Here is a 20950-nt window from a genome sequence, read left to right on the forward strand (position 1 = left end):
TATCGATCCAGCCGATACTCTCCACCTCTGAAACCTCAGCTCAGATCTGGGAAAATCTGTCGGCTACTTACGTGAAGCCAAGCAGAGGACACATCAAACAGCTCCGAGAGCAAATAAAAAATTGGGAGAAAGGCACTAAGACCATCGATGCGTACGTTCAGGGGTTTACTACCCTATTCGATCAAGTGGCATTACTTGGCAAGCCATATGATTTAGAAGATCAGATCGAACATATTCTGGAGGGTTTACCAGAGGAATACAATCAGCTAGTTGATCAAATTGAGAGTCGTGATTCAACTCCAACCATAGCTGAGCTTCACGAGAAGCTTTTGAATCATGTGGCCAAGCTTCAAAGCAAAACGTCGACGATCATCCCGATCACTGCCAATGCTGTCACACACCATTCCTCCTCTGGCTCAAGCAACAATCGCAACAACTACAATGGCAACCGTAACAACAACAACAACCGCATCACTCAGCCATGGCAGCAAAACAACAATGCTTACTCGCGCTCCGATCAGCCATCTTGTGGCTATCAAGGCCGTTGTCAGCTTTGCGGTGTGCATGGCCATAGTGACATCGATGCTCCCAACTACAGTATGGAAACATACAGTAACTCTATTGTGCGCAGCTCCTCTCCTCAGCATAACTTCTGGCAGCCGAGAGCTAATTTTGTAGCGACTCAACCATACAATCCAAACAATTGGATCTTGGACAGTGGGGCTACGCATCATCTCACCACTGATCTGAACAACTTGGCGCTGCATCAGCCATATACTGGAGGAAAAGAGGTCACCATTGCAGACGGCTCTGCTCTCAAAACCCCATCAAATTCCTTTACCTTGAATGATGTCTTATATGTCCCCAATTTACATAAAAACCTTATCTCTGTTTACCGTTTGTGCAATACTAATAATGTGTCCATTGAATTCTTTCCTGCACACTTTCAGGTGAAGGATCTCAGCACGGATGAAAGATTACTCCAAGGTAGAACTAGAGATGAGTTGTACGAGTGGCCAGTCACAAACCAAAACATCATTTCCCTCTTTGCTTCACCATCACCAAAAATGACCTATTCTTCTTGGCACTCAAGATTGGGCCACCCTTCTTTACCTGTTTTGCAAACACTTGTTTCCCAGATTTCATTACCTTTGTCTTCTTCAGAAAAAACAAAATCCTTGTTCTCATTGCTTTATTAATAAGATTCATAAGCTTTCTTTTTATACAAACTCTATCACTTCCACACAACCACTTCAATAAATTTATACAGACGCCTGGAGCTCTTCTATTACCTTAGTTGATCAGTACAAATACTACTTGGTATTGGTCTACCACTACACTCGCTATACGTGGTGTTATCCTTTGAAGAAAAAGTTGCAAGTCCGCGAATCATTTGTCGCATTCAAATCCTTGGCCGAGGTGCATTTCACCGCCAAAATACGAAACCTATTCTCTGACAATGGTGGCGAGTTCGTGGCACTGCATAGCTTTCTTTCGAAACACGGCATCTCCCACTTCACCTCACCACCGCATACGCCAGAATACAATGGGATTGCCGAGCGTAAACATCGCCACATAGTGGAGACTGGCTTATCGCTTCTTCATCAGTCGTCACTCCGGACCACATTTTGGACTTACACTTTTGCTACAGCGGTATATCTCATCAACCGTCTACCCTCTCAAGTTACTAATGCGGTCTCACCATATCAAAATCTCTTTGGACGTTCACCAAACTATCTCAAATTGCGAGTGTTCGGGTGTCTTTGCTTTCCCTGGCTCAGACCATACACCAAACACAAGCTCGAATCTCGCTCTCTGTCGTGTATATTCTTGGGGTATTCACTCACTCAGAGTGCGTACTTGTGTCTCCATCTTCCTACTGGTCGCCTTTATGTCTCGCGACACGTTCAGTTTGTCGAGACCAAATTCCCTTACTCCGACGCTGTGATATCTCAACCTTCTCCACCCGAAACATCACCACCATCCTTCTCTCCACCTACTCTGGTTCCACTAAAGCCGACACCACTCGTAAAACACAACTCAGCGCATCCCCCGAGCGGAGAACCTCATCTGCAACAAACATCAGCTTCGTTGTCTACTAACTCTGTTTCAGTAGAGGACAATAATGAACTTGGTGCAGGAATTAATTCAACGGCTACATCATCAAGTACTTCTCGGCGGTCCTCAGCAGGTAAGCCTCTTATCTCCCATACCAACTGAACTTGCACCACAGCCCCTAAACACTTCTTCCCTTGTTTCTCAAAATCCCGAACCTGCCATTGTTGAACCAACACCTCAGAATCTTCATCCCATGCAAACAAGAGCCAAAAATAAAATAACTAAACTCACTAAAAAGCTTACCCTTGTAACCACCACCTCATCTCTTAAACCAACCATCCCCACCACTCTGAATCAAGCTATACGAGATGAAAACTGGAGACACTCAATGAGTGCTGAGTATGATGCTCAACTTGAAAACAATACGTTTGACCTTGTTCCTCCAGCACGTGGTCAACACGTCATTGATACCATGAATTCATACTGTCAAATTTTTGCCTAACGGTTCTGTTGATAGGTACAAATCGCGTTGGGTTGCTCGTGGTTACACTCAAGAGTATGGCATTGATTATCCAGAGACTTTTAGTCCGGTTGTCAAGTCTCTCACGATACGTCTTGTTCTCCACCTTGCGGTCACGAATTCATGGCAACTCAAGTAGCTAGACGTCAATAATGCTTTCCCCCAGGGCACACTCTTAGATGAGGTCTATGTAACTCAACCGCCTGGCTTTGTTGATCCATATCGCCCTCACCATGTATGTCGTCTATGGAAAGCTTTATATGGTCTTAAACAAGCACCTCAGGCTTGGTATCAAGAACTCAAGACATTTATTTGTCAAATGGGATGCACGAATTCTACTACAGACACCTCTGTCTTCATCTACATAGACGGCTCCAACATCATTTAAATCCTTGTCTACGTAGACGACATCATTGTTACCGGAAGTAGCTCTCATTTGGTAATGTGTGTATCCATGCTCTCTCCCAGCGCTTCTCCCTACAGAAGCCCACAGATTTGACCTACTTCTTAGGCATCGAGGTCACGCGAACACAGAATGGGCTTCACTTGATGCAACGGAAGTATATCATTGATCTCCTTGCCAAAGTAAATATGCAGGAAGCGAATCATGTCTCCACTCCTATGGCTACGTCTCCCAAGCTTACGCTTACCTCGGGTCACGCTTTAGACAGTCCAAAAGAGTACATGCAAGTGATTGAGACCTTCAGTATTTGGCTTTCACTCGACCAGACATCGCCTACAGTGTTAATCGTCTCTCCCAGTTCATGCATTCTCCAACCGATGAACACTGGAAGGCTGCAAAACGCATCCTTAGATATCTCTCTGCAACACTCTCGCATGGTATCTACATTCGCAGTGACTCTCCTAATACTCTTCATGCGTATTCAGACGCTGACTGGGCCTGAGACAGTGATGACTACGTCTCCACTAATGCTTACATCGTCTATATGGGCTCGACTCCGATCGCCTGGTCCTCTCGCAAACAGAATGGTGTTGTTCGCTCCACCACAGAAGCTGAGTACCGATCCGTGGCCAATACCGCAGCCGAACTGCGTTGGGTTTGCTCTCTTCTTACTGATTTGGGTGTTACACTTCAAGACACTCCAACCATATACTGTGATAATATAGGGGCAACGTATCTCAGCGCCAACCCGGTCTTTCACTCCAGGATGAAGCATCTTGCGCTTGATTTTTATTTTGTTTGCGATAACGTTCAGACAGGTGCTCTCCGTGTCTCTCACGTCTCCACCAAGGACTAACTTGCAGACACTCTTACGAAGCCTTTGTCTTGAACAAGATTTAATGAACTCATGGAGAAGATTGGTGTGAGAAAACTCCCTTCATCTTGAAGGGGTGTGTAAGAGCATATGTATAGTTAGGGTATATTAGTCAATATGTAAGAGCTAGGTTAATCATGTGATCACTATAAATATTATACTTAACGTTATCTAATGAATCATTCAGCCCACAATACTATATTTTATATATATTTTTGTATACGTCTTGACTTAACACTACTGTCTTCTTGACTAACTGATGGATTTCCATCATTTCATAGGATCGAAGGAATAAAAAATCCCAACATCGTATAAAAAACCAACATCGTATAAATCGTAAAAATGTTTAAATCGTAAAACGGGTAAAGGCCTAAAACATGATGAAAACTCACTTATGATTTGAAATGAGAACATGCCAAAATGCAATGACAGTTTATTCGAAGAGGCTAGTGCAGCAGCCAACAAAGCAATAGCGAAGGAGAGCCTAGCACAACAGCCAACACCACCACAACCACTGTAGAAAGCCGAGGAAAGATGAGACAAGTGGAGAAATATAAAGATAAAAAAACGGCTGAAAACCAGACAAAGAGGGCCTCCTGTCTTACACGCAGACACATCGATCTAACCAAAGCCACTTACAGACTCAGGACAAGACACCTCTTCGCAAGAAAAAACAAGAAAGCCAAGACCACTTCGACGTCTTGAAATCTCCCAAAGTCACAAAGACAAAAGAAACAAGAAAGTAGATGCCGTCACAGCAATCTTCGATCCGAGAGCCAAGGTTCCAAACCAACAAGAGTACTCATATAAACTTTAAGGTCAATAACTTGTCAAAATCTTGTCTACGCTTTGTAAATTATAGAGTCAAAAGGTTTAAAATGTGACATATTGTTTCTCTCTCCTAGTAGGTGACCCGTTTGCCAGTTAAAACTTGCTATGTCCCATTCTCCTAAGCAACTCCTAAAATGATAACCGTTTATCTCCAGTCTAATTGTATTTTTTTTGAAGTAAAAACAAGATGACAAATGGGATAGAGTTGGGAAAAGCATCGTATAAGTTTTGGTTATACCAATCCGTCTGACTAAATAAAAACATGCAATTTTCTTTAAAGTCGCCCGAATATTACATGTTTGTACAAACTATCGCCACCATCAACATTAGAATAGCTCATTACTGGATATGGATATCTTGCCACTTGTGCTTTCTCCTCCATCGCCATAACCTTACCAGAGTTTCGATACCACGGCTCTAAATATGGACTAGAAGAAGAAGATACATTTGATGATGAAGCATCGACGATAACCGATCCCCAATCCCGTTTACCAGTTGCTTCGGTTATCCTTTTCCGTACCAGCAATTTACCAACGTCTTCTCTTCTTTTCTGAGTCACGCTTCTTAGAATTGATACCGACAATAGCAAGACCAAAACCGCATCTTCGTCGGGCAAAAATTCAACTGCCTGATGCTTCCAATCGATTAAAGCTGTTGCTTTTTCTGTCGGGTTTTCTTCTGTTGATCTAACAATTGTTACAAAACCTTGGTCGTCTTCTTCACTGTCTCCTTTATACTGCATTCGCCGTCCAGTTAGTAGCCTAACCTGTAAAAAAAACCCACCACCATATATATGTCATAACCAGTTTTAAAACAGCCAAAACAAAAAAAAGAATCTTGAAATTCATACCAGCGAACCAGGTTTACTTGAACGTAAACCGAGTTCTGATATAGACCCTGACGAGTCCCACCGGATGAACAATTCGTCTCCAGATGAAAACTCCCAGGCCGCATCCCAATCCTCAACCGGTTCTTTAGGCGTCACGGTTCCTACCACCTTCACTGTACTAGACCAATAAACACACAATAACCAATAGGCTGCGATTGTTTCACACAGAGCTTCTCCTTTTTATGACATGTTACCCAACGTACCTGGAGCTTTCCCGATTGAACCCTCGACATACGACCAGGAACCTACTCGTATCTCTGTTATCCTCTCCTCTGATTTCACCGGGGATGGAACTTCACCAACGCGTTTAAACACTCCCTTCCCGACTCTAAACCAAAACATTATTATTAATTAGAAACAAAAAGAGCGCGTTGTTCCACGAAGAAGAAAGAAGCAAAACAACCATAGTTTATTACCGGATACGGATGACAAAACATTCACGCCCAGCATGATCAAGAACGGTTCGAGTAAGCCATCTTCCTTCTTGAGGCCTGAAGTTGTTTGTTCTTTGAATTGAATCAGATATCATAGCACCTGAATCATCCGTAACTCTATCCGGTACAAATCTCAGCAAATACGGCGCTTGAACTGGAGGAGTAACCGAAGCGAACACACTCACTTGCTTCCCTAGAAACCTACCCGACGCTAGAGAATGCGCTCTTAGCAGATCATTCCACAGAAAGGCTATCATCTCTTCCGGTTTTCTCTTTCTGAAGCAAATCCCACGACGAATACGGTCACAATGAGATTCCAAAACTACTCCTTGTGTTCCAAACTCGCAGTATATATGCCACCCCTTTTGCCACGAACCATCGCGGGAAAGATCAGTTAGTTTCTTATCAAGTTGAAGCTTCCGATGACATCTAGCAACTCTCAGACGAAGAAAACTCGACTCATTCTGCTCTGCCTTTGGATTCAGCCTTATAAATATACATAACTGCAAAAAAAAAAAAAAAAAACAGAATAATCACGGATAATTTTGTATTACAGAATCTCTTACTTAGGAGGTACGCCCCCATTAACTTACTTCTAGGACAAATCTTGGTCGGATGGACTTATACGCGGTGTTAACATCTATATCAGAAACAGGCCAATAAAACATTGTGTTGTTTCTTTGAGGAGACTCGTTCGCTATTACAGTCAATTCGCCGCCTGCTTTTACATATGGTTGATTAAAATATCTATTCCAAAGTTTTTTTGTTGTTTCCACTTCACTCTTCTCAACTGCCTCTCCATTTCGAACCACTTTCCTCATCATCTCTTCCAACATTTCACCAACATCTTCTGTATATATCGTCGGGTAGCTCTGTAAATTCACCATTCCATTCCTCCCTTTACAACTTACCAAAAACAGAACGATTTGAAACCAAGAAACTGGGAATACAAAACGGACCTGGTGAGTGAGCCACATGAGTAGTATATCTGAAGCTGGAACAAGACGAGAAATCTCGTCTTTGAACTTGTGTAGAATCAGCAAGAAACCTTTGTACCGTAACCTAGCAGCGATCAAGTAAACGGTTTCAGACATGTAAGGTGCTGAAAACTTCTCCCAGAGAAACCTCTGTTTCTCTACTTCAGTTTTGATATCTTCATTAGCTGATGAAGCAATCTCAGGAGAGTCGGCATCAACTCTGTTTTCAAAACTCTCATCTGGGTATCTCCTAATCCAGATTTTTTCGCACTGTGAAACCGCATAATCCTCGTTCTCTTCATCGTAAATCGCGGGTTTTCCTATAAGTTTTGAGAATCTCTTTTGACAGTAGTCTCTGTAACTTACCTGAGAAGGATGGAACAAAAAAACTAGAGTTTCGGATAAATATAGAAACTTGGGTTTTGGAATGGTAAAAAAAAGAAAGGAAACAGAGCTTACTGGATTCAAGGAATGACAAAACCAAACCCATTCAACATCAAGAGGAGGTAGAATTATCGGAGGCTTAGAACCAACCGTTAGATCAGAAATCAACGGCATCCACAGCTCATCGTACCTTCAAGAACACAACAACAACAACAACAGTTAATGCCGATACCAATCTCAACACTACTTCTGGGGACCAGAGTATATTCTGGTCGGAAGCAAAACTTGTTTTCTTGAGATATACTATAAATAGTAAGAATAAAGAAATGAATCTTGACCATCAGATCAAAAATATCAGGAGAAAGGGAAAGGGTGTATTTCACCGTCTGATAGCTTCGGAAATGACTGGTGGGTGATGAAGCCATTGACAGTCTCCGATGGATCTTAAGAGCACGATGAGACGTCTCGCCGCCGATACAATATCAGCTCCGATTCTTACGGCATCAAGCTCTGAAATCTCGCTTAGGCTCCGTGCCGCCACGCCATCAGCGAACTCCGATCGTCCTAACGACATAAGCTCCGAGAGAGAGGGAGAGAGAGATATATCAGAGAGAGTAAGATCGACTCCAAAGACAAGACATTGGATTGGAGGTTTTTGTCGAATGAAGAGCAAGAGAATGAATGGCGTCTAGAGAGAAAGAGACGTGAAAGTAGAGTCCAAGAGTGATCAACAATTATTATTTGTTATATTTTATATATAAAAATAAAAACGAATCATGTAGAGGCACACACCACCAAATGCAGATGACAACCATACATAAAAATAATATCATAGTTAAATATAAAAGTTGGTGAGTTATGCTTTCTAGGTATTACCAACTAGTCATACTTCGTTTAATACAAGAGAACATTAGATTTAAACCCCGCATATACGTGGAGATACATGTATATTTTAAAAATAATATTTAAACTATAAAATAAGTTAAAAGATGTATATTTAATATCAATTTTAAGTATATAATATTATTTTTAAATTTTTAATATTTGTTGAAATTGTAAAATGCAACATCATATTAACAGTTTAATTTTAAACATAAGTTTTATATAAGTTATTACAAATTTTGTAAATTTTTTGTTAAAATTTTTTTATTTTCGAAATATTTGTACGTGACCAAATTAAATTATTTAATATTATCTTTTAAAAATATTATTTTATTTAATATATTATATTTCAGTTTGTTTTTTTTTATTTTTACTACAAAAATCGAACATAAAATGTTACAACCAATAAATTATTATTTATTTTGTTTTATAAAAAAGTTAATATGATAATTTCAAAAAGAATTGGGATATACGATTCAGTTTTAAAATTAATTACTGAAATATATATATAATTTGGTCCAGATTAAATATGATAAATAATAAAAATAATAGCATAATGGAAATATATTTAGTTTTTCTGAAGAATATTAATATATAGATGTATATTTTTTATTTGTTTCTGTTAGGAAAAAATTATATATGAGTAAATTTAGGATATTTAGTTAAATTTTTAATCAATGGTCTAACATAGACTTTTTTATGGTAGATAAAAAATATGACCATAAATTAATAGATAAGATTATACTAAAAACACTTTTATAGTTTATTGTTACATCATAGAGCATTTTTTTTCTACTATGGTAGTTTTTCTTAACTAAGCAAACTTCCTAATTGTAAACTAACTAATTAAGCTTGTTAGTAAGTGTCCATTAAGCAAACTTAATTTATCATCTACTTTTTAATTAGTAGACAAAATAAAGTCGTCCTCAGGATGTTTATTTTTTGTCTTCTTCGTCATATGTTCACTATTGTGTTTAGGGAAGTTTACTAGAATAATTCAAATTAGTTTAGAAATTATAAGAATAACTTTTAAAAGTTTAAAATTACCAAAAATATTTCATGGTCGAAAATACCTTCAACTATAATTATGATCAAAAAGTAATATTACATAACTGTCATTTAAAATTATTAAAAAAATTCATACGGCGGATTTACCTAACAAAAAAATAAATCTATTGGAATATAAATATGTTAAATTAAACTGATGTAAAATTTATATTTGCCATGTATTTGGTGGAAAACTTTTCTGTTACGACATATGTTTTTAAGATGGCAGATTTGTGTGGTCGATTTAAGATTGTCGATAGATTTATATATTTTAGTCTGTCATATATAGTAATTTGTTGAAGTCATCTGTTTTTTTTTTCCGAAGTAGTCAGAGTTTTGAGACATATATATTTATCGATAATAGACATAAATTTTTATGATAGATATATTTACCCGATTTAAATTTGCAATCGACTTTTGTATTCATTTGGTGGCAGATTTTTGTAATTGTTGTCTTTGGCGGCAAACTTTTTAAATAAATTTTAATTACTAGAGTGGAACACAATTAAAATTTTTGGCTAAATTCAAATAAAATCTGATTTAATCTAAATTGGATCCCGGTTTAGATTTATTGAATTCGGTTTTAACTAATTTTGAAATTTGGTGTAGAGTTATTTTCGGTTTAAATTAATTTAAACCAATTTGGAACCTTGGTTTAAGCTAAGAGATTACAACCATGTTTTCTCAATCTAGCTTCAGGCTTTGGTCATAATATTTCATTTAGGTTGGTGCTACATTCAGTGGTATACTCTTTGGCGTTGCATTACTTTTGCACTTTGGTCTTTGGTGGTATATTACTTTTCATTTACTTTTACAGTTTGATCATTAGTTTCTGATCGGCATAATACGTTTTGTGATCAATCATTATCAAGAAAACGTTTTAGTTTGAAACAATATTATGTAAAGCTTTATCAACATTATCTAGCCTTTGTGTATCTTTTAACTAATCAAGCTGCTATATCTTACGAATTATAATCGATCAATGCAACCAGTAAATCATACTACTACTATTACAAGTACTAAAATAAAATCATCCAAGTTATACATAATCCGACTAGTGATATTACGTGTAACGCACACCAATTAACTTAATGTGCATACTACCACAATCGAATGGTAAGTCGATGTAGCACTTTAGGATCAAATCCACAGAGACCAACGGTTACACTTTATCTTTATGGGACAAATATTAAGCTAAAACAATAAGGGGGGTTTCAAGATTAGGGTATCACGACAAGCAAGTTACAAGTTGATTTTAAGTTTTTCAAATTAAAGAGAATACTAGCCAAGGGTGGTTTGATCGGGTGTTAAACAAATGTGAGTCAAACAATTATTCAAGTTCAATGTAGCACTAGTCTAGAACTCGGATCACTTAAGATAGATCAGCCCACTGTTGTGGTGCTTCACCTTTTGTCAATCGATCTCAGTACCTAAACTTTCGTTTGGACTGAGACGCGATTGCAAACATTAAGATCAAGTTCGATCTGTTCACAAAACACCCTAACATCTACTTTTTATGGTTAGGGATGCAAAGCTCATTCATATCATGTCAAGCTATCTACTACACAGTTAATGAGTATAATAAACCTAAGTTCAGGCATTAAGCTATCAGAATAATGCAAGCAAAAAAAAGATATATGAATGAAGACAATCGAATGATTAACTTATGTATGTTCAGCTCACGGATCTAACACCCTAACACCCTAGACTAAGCAAGCAGACACCAGAGGCATGACACCAGAGACTGAAAACATCAAATTTGAATAATACTGCATGTAAATAACATAGATAAAAAGAGGGTTCAGGGTAATCTTCTCTAGACGAGAGACTCCCTTTACAAGGTAGTAAATCCAACAATGAAAACTCTAGAATCTGGTTTCTCTATGAAAAATAGCGTAGAAAAATATAGAGAAAGAGAAAAAGAAGATATATGGAGGCCACATGCGGCTGGAGGAGAAAATAGGAAGATTAGGGTAAATCCCGAAATAACTTGTAGTTTCCTTAAAATCTTTTTCGCAGTAACATGCACTCGGGTTGCTCCACTCGATCGGAAACAGTCACTTCAGATTGTTCTGCATGAAAATCACCAAATTGCACTGTTTTCTGCCTCTTTTGTTCCAACTAGTCCATCTCCTATCCAGTGCAACTCCAGACCTGTAATGACTCGAAAAAAACTAGGAAGACTCAAAAAAGACTCAAAAACCAATTAGAAAACATATATACAAGATGTCAAAAACACCATATATCAACAATTACTGAAATAAATCATCCAAGTTCCACGTCCGACAACATTTAAATGATCATAATCCAACTGACATCAACCAGTAAATCATCCTTACGCATCAACCTCTGCCACCTCTTCATAGATCTCGGCTGCCAACTTCATTATTTGTGCCGGTATGATCGTATCACTTAAGCCATGAAAAGTACATCCAAGATCCAAACATTCAATGTACTTCAAAGAGTACACACCACAATCTCTCGGGTCATCGTTCCAGGGGAAATTCCTGGGCGTACGTAAGGAGAACTGCTGCTAATACTTCTTTCCCGATTTTGGAGGTAGCATCTTATTAAGCATCAGTGGAATCATTTTCGTGAATGGCACGCAGTCCTCCAGCAGCTGCTTATGATCCTTCACCACATTCAGGATAATATCATATACATAGATTGTCGCCTTATGTAAATCAATGTGTAGAGCAACCCAGTGGTCTCCATTAATATGGTGGCGGAGGAACAAGCTGTCGACATCTTCAACAAAACTATCATCACTCGCTTCTCCCGAGACCAATTTCTGAAAATAGGTAAAATGGCTTGTAGCTCTTTCAATGTAGGTCCTTCTGAAGTCGGAACGTTCATCTCCAGCCAAAACATTTCATGCTCTCCACATCCCAAATCTCATCCTTGTCGAAAGGATCACAATTTAGTCCTGTAAAATCTCTCCAAACTCATGCAGAGAGAACCGCAGCGGCATACAATCTATCAAGGACCACATCTCATGACTGCTCTCGTTGGCCAATTGATTGGCGAGAAAATGGTGAACGCAAGAAGCTGACCAAGTGTATTCCAACTCTTTCAGCTTCACAATCACTCGAACATCTGTTCAAGTCAGACGAACATCATCCCCAAAAACTTCTAGCACCGTTTTAATGTTGGCCAAGAAACAACTATGGTTCATGCTCCTATTCTGAATTTGGGTTTTGCAAACATCATACAGACGACGAGGATACTTTCGTTCACCCGAAGAAGAAGCCATACCTGAAAAAAAAATTGGAAACAAAGAAATGAAACCAACACTTGATGTTTTAATTTTCACTCGATGTAAAAAGTACTATCACCACTACAGGAAATGTGGGTATTAATAGCTGGCGATAAACGCTATTAGTCAATTTTAATAGTGTTTCCTAAAACGCTCTCACAACGCCCGTTATCGTATGTCCGACCCTTTTGATAGCGGATCTATTGTATGTTATAGTTAAGTTAATAATGATAGCGTTATTATCTATGCAATTGTTAATAGTTATAATAACGTGATATAAATGTTATTAAATCCCATCAATCTGATTTTACCTATAGCAGTTTGTTATACATAGATAGCAAATGTTTCATGTTATTAATTTGTTTTAAATTATCTGAATATTTAATTAAATATAATTAAGAATGGATTTTATTTTTTAAAATTATTATTTATTTCAAATATTTGTAATAAAAACAATAAATCATATTATAAAAACTAAAAACTCTTCAAATGTTTAAAAGCCCATAATACATTTCCTTGTTTACACAAACCATCAACACCTATCAAACACACTATCAATCTAACACTAACAATCCTTCACTATCATCCCTAACATAAACACTATCATCATCAGAAGCTTCACCACCCAGATCATCGACTTCTTGGACAGGCAAAGGTGCAGCACCTAAATCCTCTTCTGTTTCCAACTCATGATAGCCTCTAGGTGGTGCTCTCATAAAAACATACCAATTAGAATTATCATCTTCCCTAGAGTAGAAAACCTATTTTGCTTGAGAGGGCAGAATGAACGGATCTTTCAGATAAGATGCTTGGTTCTTAACAAGAGTGAAGCCATCTTCTTCCTTCACACCATGCCCTGTGTCCGCCCAATTGCATCTAAACAACAGTACTTTGAACATGTGATAGTCCAAAAGTAAAATCTCCTTTATCACTCCATAATATGTAAGCATGTCAGCAACTTGTCTCATATCTCGAGCACTTGATCTACACATGCTAAATGCTTCATAAGTTACTTCACTGTTTTGAGTCTTCCGCTTAACTGCATCCGAATGAAACCGCTGGCCCTTGATGATAAATCCTTTATGTGCTAAAGCAACATTTCTTGGTCCAAATGCCAACCACCTTATCTCATTCGAATGACTATATTTGTTGAGTCTGAATGTACCTGCCGCATGAAATCAGAACATGATCATCAAGCTAAAGTACTTCATGATAATCACAACATAATCATGAAGCTAACAATCTATACCAAACAACCAGTCATCAAGCTACAAGCTAAGTAGTACTCATCAAAATACAAGCTAAGCAGTACTCATCGGGACATCTTCATCAATCTAACAAGCTGTATAAAAAAATAATCAAGAAAAAGAGTTTGACTTGGAAACCTTTTTTTTACCCATTGTGCAAATTGTTCAGTATGATTTTTCCACAACAAAGTTTCATTTCTAGCACATCGAGCATCATTAGCCTGTAATTCTTCCAAATGCATCCTGAGTTTACATTAAACAATAGTTTAGAAAAAGAAATTATAATTATAAGTAGATGAAACAGAAAGGGTAACCTTTTACTCAACAAATAGATCCATAGTGTCATGTTCATTAGCACATAGTGATGAGCAATGTATGTATCTTTATCTGAAAGGGTAACCTCTACTCCCTTCTGCAGAGGTCGACCTTCAACCACGACTTTATCAACCTCGATATCTTCATTACGATTAACTGCTTCTTGAACTGGTACTGAATCTTTAAGGAACTCTAAACAAAATGCAACGCATTCTCCAGCTAAATACCCCTCAGCCATACATGCTTCTGGCCTTGCATAATTCTTAACAAATGCCTTTAGTGTTTTCATGTACCTATAACTCAGTCAAGCAATATGAATATTAGTTTCGACATCATTGCAAGACGCACACAAATTGAAGCAAGTGAGTACATCAAACCTTTCAAATGGATACATCCAGCGGAAGTGAACTGGTCCTCCCAAGCGTGCCTCTTTTGATAGATGTATTGGAAGGTGGAACAGGATATCAAAAAGGGATGGAGGGAAGAAGCGCTCCAGCTGACACATTGTTTCCATGAACTCTGTCTCCATTGATATAAGTTTCTCCGGGTCAATGATGCGTTGACACAACCTGTTGAAGTAACTGCATAATTTGTTAATGGAAATCCTAGGACCCCTATGTAACAACCCTCTTAATGCAGCTGGTAACAAGTTCTGTACTAGCACGTGATGATCATGCGACTTTAAACTACCTATATTTGGAGGGTTAACTGAAACACTATTCACAATATTACCACAATAACCATCAGGACCTCTAAACTTAGATAACCTTTGCAAGAAAATGGTTTTCTCTTTCTTGGATAACCAATACGCTGCTGGAGGTAAGTATGTTTTCGAACCCCTAATCTCTGTGTGCAAGTGACCTCTGATTCCAATATCTTCTAAGTCTTTTCTTGCCTTCAAACCATCTTTTGACTTTGAACTTTGCTTCAAGATAGACAATATAGCATCCGACACATTCTTTTCAACGTGCATAACGTCAATATTGTGACGAACCGGCATATCCTAACACATTAAACAAGAAACTGTTAGGCATATTCATATACAACAATCAGAGAATAAAGTTCAGTTACTCTACTTTACCTTCCAGTAAGGTAGTTCAAAGAATATTGATCTCTTCGTCCACCGCCAGAGATCATTTGATTCCTCACACTCTTCTTCTTGAACCATCTCATCATCTTCCAACTCTGATCTTTTTCTTTTACTTTTCTTATCTAGAGGTCTTCCAAAATCATTCCTAAAAGTTTGTAGTGTATCATATATTTCAGCCCCAGTTTGTATCCTATTGGCATTCCCTTCCTCAACAGTGTTGTCAAACCAAGCTTTTTTATATCTGTAACGATGGCCAGGCGGTAGTCTCCTTCTATTTCCCATATAGACAAACTTACGGCTGAACTTAAGCCACCTAGAAGGTGTATCCTTTCCACATACATTGCAGGCTTGTTTCCCCTTCACTTTGCATCCAGACAATGTTCCTAAGCCTGGATAGTCACTGATACTCCAAAGCAGCAAGGCTCTAAGTGTGAAATTCTCCTTCGCAAATGAGTCATAGACTTCAATACCCTCAGCCCAAAAATCTTTCAAATCGTCTATCAATGGTGCTAAGTAAACATCTATGTTATTACCAGGAGCTGTTGGACCAGGGATCAACAAAGTCAACATTATATTCTCAGCCTTCATACACATAGTTGGAGGCGTGTTGTAGTTCACTAACAACACTGGCCATGTGCTGTGATTGGTGTTTTGCATGGAGAAAGGGTTCATCCCATCTGTAGAAATTCCAAGTCGAAGATTCCTTGGTTCAGCAGTAAAGTCTGGCCATTTATCATTCACTTGTGCGCAAGAGATAGAATCAACGGGGTGTTGCATTGTACCATCTTTAATGGCATTGGTATAGTGCCAACGCAGATCTTCAGCCATCCTTTTTGATCTAAACATCCTCCTAAGTCTGTCCTTGATTGGAAAATATCTAAGGACCTTAGCTGGAATCCCAACCTTTAACTCATTGCTGTTCTTATCCTTCTCCCATCTCGAAACTTTGCATCTTGGACAGCTTTCTAGCTTCTCAAACTCCTTCCTATAGAGTATGCAATCATTCTTGCAAGCATGAATATTGTCGTAGCCGAAACCAAATATCTTCAAAAATTTCTTGATTGCATCCATACTCATCGGAAGAACATTGTCTTCAGGTAGCATGTCCTGAAGCAAAACCAACAACTAATCAAAGTAGTTCTCAGACACACCACTTTTAACCTTGAATCTATAAAGTCCCATGATTGCTGAAACCTTTGTGTGTTTGATACAATCCGAGTCCAATGGCGTTTCAGCGTCTCTTAACTTTTTCCGAAATTCAGTTTCCTCTGCTGCTTCATCATCATCATTTGTCTCCACCGCATTGTCATTCGTCTGATTCGGACCACCTTCATCCATAGAGAATGCTGTCTTAAACAAATCAAATGCCTCTGTTTCATATTGAAGACCACTGTCTTGTGTAGATTATCTTGTCTCGCCATGAATACTCCAACAAGAGCTCTTATACTTCTTATCCATACCCCTAATCACTAGATGCTCGACTATTTTATTGAGTAACTGATGGCTTAAATTGCGGCAGTCTCTACAAGGGTATAGCATTTCAGACAGGTTTCCCAATCTTCTTGCTGATGAATTCACGAAATTAATTGCTCCTTCTGAGTACTCGTGACTATTCCTACATGACAAATCAGACAAAACAAGTTAGCTTTCTTTCAATTGGTAAATACAGGTGAGCTCGAGAGATTTTAGGTTATACCTTGGCAGCCAAATCCATGTCTTATCCATATGCTTCATTTCAATCGGCGAATGGAAGTAAGATTCGTTGTGAAACGAGATGCTCGAATCAAAGCTCGCGAGACATAACACGATTTGTTCTAAAAGAAAACACGAATTGGTCTGAGTTGTGTTCTGAATTTTTGGCCGCGAAATGAAACAGAAAAATGAACGGGTCTTATCAAAGTTAGGGAGACAAATCAAACGGTCTAGGATTAATCAGTCTTCAATCTTAGAGGTTACTCCTCATTGGCTCAGAACAAGAACGGCTCAGATCAAAGCTCACGAGGCAAATCAAAGTTGGCAAGTCACATCCATCGGTGTATAACTCGCCACGTCTGTAATCTCGGAGGTTGCTCCTCATTGGCTTAGAGTATTAATTTCGTTTTAAATGCGAAAATTACAATATAAAATAGGTTATTGAGCTAAAAAATATAAATTAAATCTTAAAAATTTAAATATCTGAATTTCAATTTTTCAAATATTATTTCTTATAAATATAAAATTTTTATATGAGTTTTTATAAAATCCAAGAATCTAACTTATATGTTTATAAACACTAAGACTTAGTGTATGTACAAAGGCTTTAGGGTTTAGGGATTTAACAAATGAGTTTTTATAAGACTATCAACAAATGAGTTTTATGAAATCAAGATTACAGTATCATATCTTATAATTACAAAAATCCGAAATCAAGAACAATTATCACAAAGATTTGGGATCAAAGACTTTAGGGTTTAGGGTTTTAAATTTAGGGTATAGGGTTTTAATTTTTTAAGTTTATGGTCTAACTTATCTTACAACTTGTTGTTTTAAAGTTTAACCTTTTGGGATTTATTACACAATATTTTACTACACATAAACCTTCATAATATTACACATAATATTTGTTTTTTTGTCTGTGAACTTACACATAATATTACACATAACATAAGTTCGAACTAGAAATACATAACGGACAATATAATACATTGTTCCAGAGCATATATAAGTTATAACACCAACTTGACATTGTTTCACACAAACTTGAGTTTATCATTTGGCCATGCCACAACTAAACCTATTGCATCAGATATGCATTCAATCTCTGTTTTGGCCTCCAGACCTTTGCATTACCAATCTTAACTACTTCAACCCAAACCTTGCTTGCATTTGGATCTAGGGGTACAAAGTGGCACAGCTCTTTCAAATCCGTCGAAGCTACTCTTCCTTCAGCTACCTTACATCCAGAGTTGCTGCAATCTAAGAGAATACACTTCTGCTTTGCACTTCTGGTGGAACTAGTGCTGCCTGGACTCGACAACTCAACAAGTTCTAACGTCAATCAACAGACAAACAAATAAAATAACTTCATGTCAATAACATACCACTGCTTTTTTCTTGGTTGGTTTCGTAGGTGATGTTGTTTTCTTGGCTGGAGTTTTTGTAGGTGTTGCATCTGTTGTGGTTGAAGCCATGACTTCGAACTTCAGGATTGGCCATGCGATTTTCTCGTTAACTGCATCACCAATCAAAAAATCTCCGCAGTTGGCCTCGACAAATGAGCATGATCATTAAACACCTTCACAACTTCAATGCTAACAGCATTTGGACCCACATGTATATTATTAACCATATCTCTGGAATTAGATGAGCACACGAGACCTTCAGCAACAACCTCCTCCTCTTCAGTAGTCTAATCATAGATTTTGCATCTTCGAATTTCACCTTCCTTGGGCTGCTAAAATGTAAGAAGCTAATGATTAGAGACATATATATACTTATGTAGAAACAACAAGATTGGCAAACTTTACCATGGATACATCTTGAGAAGCGACTGGATTCCTGTGCAAAATCAGAGCAAAATTCCCCTTCACCAACAACTACATCTTCTGCCTCAAACCAATCCAGTATTTGTACTCTCACTCCTTCTTTGAATCCAGCACTAGTCTCGGATGTTTCAGTCTCACCATTACTTTTCTGTGAGAAGGAAAAAGAATTATTAATGGCATAAGACCAATTGAGTAAATGTAATAAAAACAATTACCTTCTTCCCAGCTAAGTCTCAGACCATGACCTTTAACTCTTCAATCTGACTAGCCATATCAGCAATCTTTGCGTCTCTAGATTGCAAGAATGCTAGCTTAGTAGCGGTAACTCCTCTACCAAACCCCCTTACTCGTCAATTTTTCTCTTTTCCCAAAATCCTGGTCACAACATCCTCCCTTATGTTATCAGCAGCTGATGTAGAGTCCATTTGACTATCAAGTGACTGTATTTGTTCCTGATACAAACATTTTATACATAATATAACACATTGATCATAATCCATTGATCATACACAATATAACAAGTTCCAGAATTCTTACAATAGTCTCCGCAAATTGAGGCTTCACGGGTCTACCATCAGCATGAGTATGTCCCGCAATCCATACCTTACTCCTACTTACCTTACTTGGGTCTTGGCTCTTTTTTTGCTATATAAAATATATATATATCTCAATACCAGTTTATTCTAACAAGCTGTACAATATATAGAAGTTTGAGGTACTCATTTTACCATATCATAAGCTAAACAAAGCATTCCTTTGCGGCTGGTGGTATGAGGAATCTGATTTTTTTCTCAGCTATTTGTACCTGTTACTTATTTCCTACAATATAAATATGAGTGTGAATAAATCTATAAGACATGACATATAAACAAGAAAGTTATCACTTAGTTGTGGATAATTTACCGTGAAAGTTGTGGTCGTCTTGCTCCTAACCCAAGAGTTCCACAAGTGAATGGATGGGACGTTGATGGGTTTTAAATCTAATCTCTCAGCAGCAGTCTTCGCAGCATGTACTTGTGACACTAGCTTTGACTTCCCAGCCCTCCACAAGCTTCCCAACTGCTTGAAAATACAAGCTTTCTGCCACTCTTTTTGCAAGTTAAACCTCCCCTGCATCAAAATAAGCAAAGGTCAAACATGCTTATAATTTCATCTTGCGGCTCAACAAAACATATATATACAAACCTGAATTTCTTCCCACATTGTTGCTTTAGTCGCTGCATCAAGTTTTCTCCAATCATAAAGTGTTACCGGAACATGTTCCCTCACAAGAGGACCAAGAAAAGATGACAATGTAACTGAACCAGGTCCAACATGATCACCAAAGTCATTGAATATGACCGCAACCTTTTCATTAGGATTTTCAGCCACTATACGCATTTTTGTTGGTCCTCTTCTATTTTTTTCTTTCACTTCATCCGCTGGTAGTTGAACTCCGCCAGTACTAGGAATCTCATCATCTTGAGCATTGGTAACTTCATCTTCTTTCACATTGAGAGCTTCTTCTTCGTTTCCTTTCTCATTGTCGTCATTCTCATTGTCTATGTCTTCCTCTTGCTCTTCATGTCAAGCCAAACATGTTTCTCCGTCTTTCTCAGAATCTTCTTTATCATCTTTCTTATCTTCCCCCGCAACATCATCATCATCCGGTGTTACATCTTCTATCTCATCATCTTCAGGTGTCACAACTTCTACCTCATCATCTTGAACAGCCAAATTCTTGATTCTACTACTTCTTCTCGTTGGCGTTAGAGCTAAATTCTTTTTTTGGGAAGCCACTTTCTTTGTTGATCTTTTATTCACCTCTTAAGTGTTGTTGCAGAAGCAACTTGTACCTTCAACCCTTGAGTACGTCTACTAGAACGACGAGAACCAACTCGTCCTCCTCCTCTTGTCTTTGCCATTTCTGAAATCAATCAAGGTAAAATCAAAACCCAAAATCAAACGAATAACATGTTCAATCAAAGTAGATTTGAAACCCCAACTCAAAATCGAAACCCAAAATCAAAAATCGAATCCGAAAATCACAAACTTCGACATGCATGTTCACACAAACAAAGAATCGAAACCCAAAATCAAAATCGATACCCGAATTCACAAACTTTCACATGAATGTTCACACAAACCCAAAATCAGAATCGTTTTTCACAAACTTTGTTGATAATTAACAACGAAACGATCGATATCGATGAGATTAAACAAATAATCTACGATTGAAT

At 38.0% G+C, this 20950-nt stretch overlaps 2 protein-coding genes across 4 annotated transcripts; both read right to left on the reverse strand.

Annotated features, from left to right (window-relative positions):
• Positions 1 to 4886: 4886 nt before the first annotated feature.
• On the reverse strand, positions 4887 to 8107 carry LOC106376344 (glycine-rich domain-containing protein 1-like). Of its 3 annotated transcripts, none has more exons than XM_013816402.3 (8): positions 7754 to 8103; positions 7446 to 7560; positions 6969 to 7352; positions 6603 to 6881; positions 5992 to 6512; positions 5779 to 5903; positions 5537 to 5688; positions 4887 to 5452 (listed from the first exon to the last, which is right to left on the reverse strand). In XM_013816402.3, the coding sequence occupies exons 1-8, from the start codon at positions 7942 to 7944 to the stop codon at positions 4961 to 4963; spliced, it is 2259 nt and encodes a 752-aa protein (XP_013671856.1). In that variant the 5' UTR covers positions 7945 to 8103; the 3' UTR covers positions 4887 to 4960. The 3 variants fall into 3 exon arrangements, with proteins under 3 accessions (XP_013671856.1, XP_013671857.1, XP_022565945.1); XM_013816403.3 differs by having other exon boundaries at positions 6969 to 7375; positions 7754 to 8080; XM_022710224.2 differs by lacking the exon at positions 4887 to 5452 and having other exon boundaries at positions 5535 to 5693; positions 7754 to 8107.
• Positions 8108 to 13109: 5002 nt separating this feature from the next.
• LOC125579921 lies at positions 13110 to 16545 on the reverse strand. Its single transcript, XM_048743832.1, has 7 exons — positions 16369 to 16545; positions 15199 to 16314; positions 14495 to 15120; positions 14117 to 14410; positions 14008 to 14045; positions 13345 to 13720; positions 13110 to 13302 (listed from the first exon to the last, which is right to left on the reverse strand). The coding sequence occupies exons 1-7, from the start codon at positions 16543 to 16545 to the stop codon at positions 13110 to 13112; spliced, it is 2820 nt and encodes a 939-aa protein (XP_048599789.1).
• Between the last annotated feature and the right edge of the window lie 4405 nt (positions 16546 to 20950).

Source organism: Brassica napus, chromosome C1 (assembly GCF_020379485.1).
Source record: "Brassica napus cultivar Da-Ae chromosome C1, Da-Ae, whole genome shotgun sequence".
Taxonomy (NCBI): domain Eukaryota; kingdom Viridiplantae; phylum Streptophyta; class Magnoliopsida; order Brassicales; family Brassicaceae; genus Brassica; species Brassica napus.

Excerpts from the sequence above, each read along its gene's own strand:
- LOC106376344 (XM_013816402.3), bottom strand. The coding sequence starts at position 7,944 with ATGTCGTTAGGACGATCGGAGTTCGCTGATGGCGTGGCGGCACGGAGC. Across the intron at positions 7,353-7,445 it reads TTTGTCATTCCTTGAATCCA|GTAAGTTACAGAGACTACTG; the intron begins GTAAGCTCTGTT and ends CATCCTTCTCAG. Across the intron at positions 6,513-6,602 it reads GACCAAGATTTGTCCTAGAA|TTATGTATATTTATAAGGCT; the intron begins GTAAGTTAATGG and ends TTTTTTTTGCAG.
- LOC125579921 (XM_048743832.1), bottom strand. The coding sequence starts at position 16,545 with ATGGATGAAGGTGGTCCGAATCAGACGAATGACAATGCGGTGGAGACA. Across the intron at positions 14,411-14,494 it reads TGGATGTATCCATTTGAAAG|GTACATGAAAACACTAAAGG; the intron begins GTTTGATGTACT and ends ACTGAGTTATAG. Across the intron at positions 14,046-14,116 it reads ATCTATTTGTTGAGTAAAAG|GATGCATTTGGAAGAATTAC; the intron begins GTTACCCTTTCT and ends ATGTAAACTCAG.